This window comes from Gavialis gangeticus, unplaced genomic scaffold (genome assembly GCF_001723915.1).
Source record: "Gavialis gangeticus isolate Ggan-Ray unplaced genomic scaffold, GavGan_comp1, whole genome shotgun sequence".
Classification (NCBI taxonomy): Eukaryota; Metazoa; Chordata; order Crocodylia; family Gavialidae; genus Gavialis; species Gavialis gangeticus.
Window position 1 is genome coordinate 147,125,400 of NW_017729032.1, and position 7,401 is coordinate 147,132,800.

General features: G+C 44.3%; 1 protein-coding gene across 2 annotated transcripts in view; it reads right to left on the reverse strand.

Annotated features, from left to right (window-relative positions):
- The window catches only part of MRPS9 (mitochondrial ribosomal protein S9), a 52,259-nt gene extending 46,012 nt beyond the window's left edge, over positions 1–6,247 (reverse strand). For both annotated transcript variants that reach the window (XM_019525091.1, XM_019525092.1), the window contains exon 1: positions 6,141–6,247. In XM_019525091.1, coding sequence (XP_019380636.1) covers positions 6,141–6,215 — 75 coding nt within the window. In that variant the 5' untranslated portion in view covers positions 6,216–6,247. The remainder of the gene's footprint in view (positions 1–6,140) is intronic.
- Between the last annotated feature and the right edge of the window lie 1,154 nt (positions 6,248–7,401).

Genomic DNA, 7,401 nt, shown 5'->3' on the forward strand with positions numbered 1-7,401 from the left:
CCTCCTGAATTAAGTGGAGGTCCTGTATCTCGGCCAGGAACCTCTTGGAACGGTCCAACCTGGCTGACTGTTCCTCCCAGATGTCCGGGTAATTTAAATCACCCATGACAACTACATCCCTTGCCTTAAGTGCCTCTGCAAGCTGACCCAAAAATTCCTGGTCCAGCTCCTCCCCTTGGTTGGGGGGTCTGTAGTTGACCCCCACCATTAAATCCCTCTCCCCTTGGCCCCCTTGTATCTTGACCCAGGGCACTTCAGCTTGCCCCTCCTCTGACCCCATTCTGCTGGCAGAGGATGTGTATTGCTCCTTGACATAGGACATTAACTATCCTCTTATGCCTAGCAGTCTTTGTTTGTAAGTCAGGATCGAAACAAGTATATGCCAATCAAAATTTTCAGCTAGACTAATACATGTTGTAGAACAGGGATGCCAAACTCATATCATTCCCTGGTCTGGATTGAGACCCTGGGGGTTCCTCATGGGCCAGATGTGAATGTGGTCATGGTAAGGTGACTGATGCCAGCGGCCACAGGGGTAAACACAATTGTCACTTGCCTCCCACTGCTGATACACGACCCAAACTCTGTGCCCTCGATTTCAGTGATGGGCCCTGCACTTGAATTCCTAGCCCCTTTATGAGCAAAGCAGGCCATACTTTTGACACTGCACTAATAAATGTACAATATACCTAAAGTGTTTTAAGCCATAACTGATGCAGCTACACAGTGGAACACCAGTCTTACATACCTATATACAAGTGAAATCTCACCAGAGTTATAGAGAGATTATGTACCAGAGTAAGGACCTCAGATTCCACCTCTTGGCTGAAGGCAATAAGAGGCTAAAATACAAAAGGTTACTGTCATGCTATAAGAATACTGTAGCCATGTTCTCTTTCCATGGCCACATACATCTCTGGTGTGTTGGCTGTAGGAGGTATGACTGGCACAGAAGCATCTGTCACCTTTCATTAGGGTAATCCTCACAGGATTATATGGTTTTGAAAGCAAGGGGCAAAAACATCTGTATTAAATGGATGAATTTAATACCTTCTGCTGTATTTTTGTACTGTTAACCCAAATCTTATCTGAGATAATTACGACGTCTACCCAAATTCTACTTGCAGTTCCAACTGAATACAGTATTCTTTATCTCTTGTCCTAAACTTCTGTATAGTTTTGGTGCATATTGCAAAACAAGTACTGCAATTCAGTCCAGTGCATGATCAATCTTCGTGTGTTGTCTGTAAAGCGGAATGAGGTGGAAAAGTAGAGGCATGTGAACATGGTTCTTACAGAAAATACAGGCCAGAGTGAATCAATTCCTCAAGCCTAATATAACAGCACTTGAAACAGGCACTGAACTTTGTTGCTGAGGTTCTTTTTATCCGGCTTTCATTTTAAGTTTCAGGCAATATCTCCAACACGTATTTATTATCATATCATATGAAAAAAAACATTGATCTATGGTGTTACACCAATTTTCTACAACAACTCATTTTCATATGCATTACAAAAAAATATCAATATATAAATTCATGTAGCCTTCAAGAAGGAAACTCTTGTAAGTATTTGGGAGGGTAAAACACTGAGATAGCTCTAAACGTCGCCTACTATCACCTACTTTCTTTCTTCAGGAAACAATTGAATTTATTTGGTGTCTTATTTTACTTGTTAGTAGCTAATTATTTGTAATTCTTTTTAGTGAACAAGTGATTTTTTATAGTAAGCCTCACAGAATCTTGGCCAAAGATTGCTTTCTCTCTGCCATATTTTAAACAAGATACTTTAAAAAGATTACATCTATCTTATTCTTGTAAATTTCTATTGTAATTTTCCCATTTTTTCCTTCTTCCCTCAAGCTATTCATATGCTTCCCTTGTTTCAATTTGTCACTAATCAAGAGTCCCTGGACACATAAACTGCTTATAATTAGAAAAAGAGCCTCTTATGCAAATTAACACCTATTGTATAAGGTATCTCTTTTGGGATAAGAGCACTATTTCATGGGTGGTGCGAATAAAATGAAAAGCAAAGCTGAATGTTTCTGGCATTTAAGTCAGACCATGTGATAGAAGGATGCATTTAATTAGGAATAACAGATTTATATTAATTCATCATACATTTCATACAGTGTTATTACAGATAGTATTTTTACTATTTCTAAAAAAACATAATGGATATTAACAGCAGTCCTGAACTAATAGAACGTTAGTCCAGGAAAAAAACAACTTGCTTCTATCCTCTCAATTTCTTAACACATGGGGAAAGAATGTAAAGAGCATAAAAGCATCTCTGAATATTCTGGCAAGTCCTCATTTTCTAGACAGAGCAATATCTGCAGAAAAATAAAGTTTGTTTTAAGAGAAACAAAGCACTTTTAAATGGTACTCTCTCAGAAAGAAATTCAAAGGGATTTAAGTATTAGGTGCAATATCTATTTAGTTACTGTTTCATCAGTTTTTGCCCATTAGCTCCACTGGAATCAATGGAGGTACATTGGTGTAAAACTAGAGTTCAATACTTAGGCTTGGCAGAATTCAATTTTTATTTTTCTGTCATTTTGACAGCTCAGATCAATGCTTATTTTTGAGCAATTCTTTCAATTTTTATTGGTTTAAATTTTCAGGATGCATGAAATTAGCGGTGTGGGGGGCAGACAATTTAATAATGACAGTATACTGTTAAAAGCTTTATAAAAATCACATTAAAATATATAAAAGTAAATATCCATAAATCAATAAAGCATATCTGCTTTAAATCATTTGGTGCATTCATCAGGAAAGACCTGGGTGGGCAGGGACCAGAAGAGTAGTGCAGAGGGCACTTCAGAACTCTGGGAACATGGGGGAGGCAGCAGCCACCCACCCCAGGATGGCAAGCAGTTCCCAGCAGCCCCTTAGGAGGCGAGTCCCGCCTGGCAGGTACCAGCAGAGAGGCACTTCTCCACTGGTGCCTGCCAGGCAGGGCTCACCCCCTAAAGGGTCACGGGGAGCTGCATCTTATGGACTGGGGGATGCTGCTTCCCCTGTGTTCCCAGATCTCCTGTTTGGCCTGGTCCCTGCATAATAGGGTGGAGGCCAAACTCTTAGAGAGACCTGATCATGCAGGGGCTGGCCCAGGCTTGCTGGGATTTTGGTGCCCCATCCCTGGCTGAGACTTGGGCAGAGCGAGTGGCTGGTAGCACAGGGCTCCCTGGCTGCCAACAGTCCTCCAACCCCTTGTCCCAGCACAGCCCCCATCTCCTGCAGTGGCTGGCTGAACCACTGTCAAGAGGAGCAGAGAGCAGGCAGCACAGCCAGGGATCCCCTCACTCCAGAGAGACAGAGAGAAAGAGAGTGTGTGCGCGTGCATAGGTGCCCCCTGCCCCACATTTCCTTACCCCTGTCCCTGATTTTTTCTTTTTACGTCACCTTTCTATACATTTGGATGATTACTGATGGAAATATTTTTTTGTCGGGCTGAAAACAATGTTTATTAATAAATATCAAATCCTGCCAAGTCTATTAATACTACAATGGAGAATCTGTTTAATACTACTACAGGCCCCCTTAACTCACTTGGATAGAAGATAATTGGGGACCTACTTAATTCACAGTTTTGTGGAAACTACAAAATCTGCAACTGTCCATGTAATCAACTTAATAAAAATTAAATGCTGGTTCCCCAGTGGGAGCCAGTGGTCCTAGCTGCTTTGCGGCCTCCTGGGACAGGAAGGCACCAGCTGGCAGGCTGGCACAAAAGGGCAGCCAGCAGCCAAGATGGCAGTTGCCCCTTCATTCCTCCTCCCCACTGGGGCCTCTCCACCAATCAGTGGCAATGGGTGGTTCTACCACAAAATGCCTTCAAAGTTAGCTCTTCTTGCTGTGACCAAGCCCTGAAAATTGCTTTGTCTGGCTATGAATTTAAGTAGGTCCCTAAAGATAATTCGACTACAAAAGTCAGTTTGGGACATTTTACACCATTTTACTGCTGAAACTAGGAATGAACATTCAGGTAGGCTCCAGCTTATTAGGGACACCCACAGACCAGTATCAAAGCAAGGAGTTTATATGTTGAAATGATTTAAAAGAATCATAGTCTTGATGACATAAAACAGTCCATTTGTCAAATGCCTGACGAAAGACTATTTTAAATGCACTGAATTCTACACCATGAAATCTAATTAACTACAATGAAGCACATTTCTAGTACAAAGCTCAGAAATACACTGCTTTGAAACTGGAAGTTTAAATTTGAAAAATTCCAGTTGGTTCTAAAACTCAACTTTTCCATAGCGAGAGTAATCTACCACTACCCACTTCATCATTTCAAGTGCTTAAATCAAGATTGGCTGCCTTTCTGAAAGACAGTTCTCAACCTTTTTTAAAACTCAAAGTACCCCACTGAAACTGCCAGCATTTAGTTTTCACTGTATTCTGGCTACAGAAAAAGTATAAAGGAAATGCTTTCTTGCAAAAAACTCAGAAAAACCACAAGTCTGAATGTGTTTAACACTGGATTCCTATTGGAAATCTCTGGGTTTATCCTGTGAATCATGTGTGCACACCTAACAATGCTAACACTGCATGGCACCTCACACCACCCTGGAAAGGATTTCAATGCAACCTAAGCACCCTAGTTGGAAATCACTGCTCTAGATCAACTACAAGTTACTTGGCTTGATAGTCTTTCCTGCTATGTAAATAAAGGATAATTACCTCTCTGCTGGAGGGGCCACTAGGGAGGTTCTTCAGTCTACACCAAGCTGGAGATGATCCCATTAGCCTTGCCGGTTACTAATGCTATGGGCCAAATGCTATTTCTCCTATTAGGTGCCTAAATGTGATCCTAGTCCACCCGTTAGTTCTTGAAGACCATAGAACTAGATGTGCTAACAGATTTGCCTTCATCTTCAGGCTAGGTCGCAAAAGGCAAAGAGAAAGAGGATGGATTCAAGTGTTGCCCTGTCTTTCCTCCAGGGAACTGCATGGAGCAGAACAGGATTGTACTCGTACCACTCGGGCTCTTAAGTGCTGAAGTACAATCTGGTTTTGAGATTGTATTTATATACCTTCAAGTGCCTTAAAAAATGCCTCACTGCAAGGGTTTAGTTAAAGGGGGAGAAGGGAGGAGGCATTTCATAGCCATTAAAGGAGTGGCTCTCAACCAGGGTGCCACAGTCAATTCACAAGACTAACGTCAGGAGGAATCCACACTGTCAAAACCACTCTGCCCTGCCTTGGTTTTTCCAAGTTCTTTACCACAGAAGAATTGCTCTAGCTCAAGGACTGTCAGCCCCTTGTCCCTGGTCATCTAGCCTGGGAGCTTCCCAAGGTCTGTAGAAGCCCTGTGGACCAGGGCCCTGCACACTAGACGTGGGCACAGGGCGGGTTGGGGCCTGATCCCAGCGTGAGGCCCTGGAACCCAATTTCCATTCATGGGGCTGGGTGGAGGTAGAACAGAGCCCTCATCTGTGTGTGTGGGGCTGGATGGAGGCGGCGCAGGGCCCCGATCCTGGGGCATGCCATACTCATAGAGAAATTGGGATGGAAGGGACCTCCAGACGTCATCTTGTCCAACCCCCTGCCTGAGGCAGGATCAGTCCTGTCCGAACAACCCCACACAACCCTCTTCTACACCACTGCTCCCCAAACATTGCCTTAGCGTGACCCCATTTATGGCTCCATTTTCTCAGTGTGGCCCCTCACTCCCAACCCACAGGCCCCCCCGCCACCACCACCACCACCCCATCTACGCTCTCCGCAACCCCTGACACCACACGGACCTAACACCCGAGGTGTGGCACACAACCCAATCCGCGAGGCCCATGCATGGGGCTGAGCAGAGATGACCAAGGCCCTAATGCCAGTGTGCAGCATGCACCCCTATACATGGGGCCAAGCGTGAGGGCCCAGAGCCCAATCCCCTCGCGTAAGGCCCTGACCCTGCTGCAAGCCATGAACCCCATGCAAGGGGCCGGGTAGAAGCAGCACGAAGCCCCTATCTCCGTGTGCAATGCAGTGCAGGAGCTGCCAACAGCAGTCTCGAAGCCGCGGCCCCACGGGAGGAGCAGAGCCAGCGGGGCCGGCAGCCCGCCACGTTCGGGGGGGCAGGAGGACGGAGCTCCGCCCCCTCCCGCGCGCGGGCCTCACTCTCACCTGCGCGCCCGGCGTTGCTCGCGCCGCGCTCCAAGCGCCGCTGAGCCAGAGCACGCGCCGAACGGCCGCCGCCATGTCTGCGCCCCGGGCCCGCAGGTCAAGGGGGTGGAGCCAGGCGAGGGGGAAGGAAAGAGGAAGCCTGCCATGGGCGCAAGCGCACTCGGCTGGTGAGGTCGGAAGCGGGCCGCCCGCGCCGCGCTGATTGGCTGAAAGAAGGACGAGCGAGCTTCGGGCGTATCACGTGATCCCCCTTCCACCTACGCAGGCGCAAGAGCCTCGAGCGCGGCGGTTGGTTAGGTTCGCTCTGAGGCAACGTGGCTGCGCGCGCAGTCAGCTGGGCCCCGCGCCGCCCCGCCCCCCGGGCCCGTCTGCTGCATTAGACGCAGCCTCCGCCTCAGGGCCTGGGGTGGGGAGGCTTGTCCTTCTCTCTCTCCCGGGTAACTGTGGGGGGACGGATGATATTTGTCCGCAAATAATAAAAACAATAAAGCAACAATAATAATATACTAGTAATAATTATAATAATATACTAGCAAGAATTATAATAATACTAGTAATCGTTATAATAAGGGTGCCAGTCAAATGATACCAGCAATGCTAGTAATAATTATAATAACACTAGTAAGAGTCAACAACGACAATACTAGTAAAACACTTGTTATAAACAATAGTGGTAATTATAATGCCAATGCTAGCTGTATAATACTACTAGTAATAGTTATAACCAACAATACTAATGACAGTAATAACAATCATACTTAACAATGATAACAATACTAGTCATATAACAATACTAGTCATATATAACTATTAATCCTACTGTAATAATTACAACAGGAGTCATAATCGTAGCAGTGATGCCAGTAATAATTATAGCAATTCTAGTCATATAATGCTGAGTACAAAAGTACCATAGTAATGATAACAATACGTATAATACAACTGTAATTATAAACAGCACTGCTAATTAGAATACTAGTCATATAACAATGGTACTAGTAATAGTAACAATACTAGTCATGTAATAATAGTAATTATAAGCAACAGTAAGACTAGTAATAATTATAACCACAAAAAGACTAGTCATGTAGTAATAATTATAAACAAAAATAATGCTAATAATAATCATAAGGACTATAGTAATATAACAATGATACCAGTAATAACAGCAACAATATGAACGATACAATAATAGTAGCAATAATTATACATGACAATAATATTAGTAATAATTGTAATGATAACAATGCTCGTCATATAA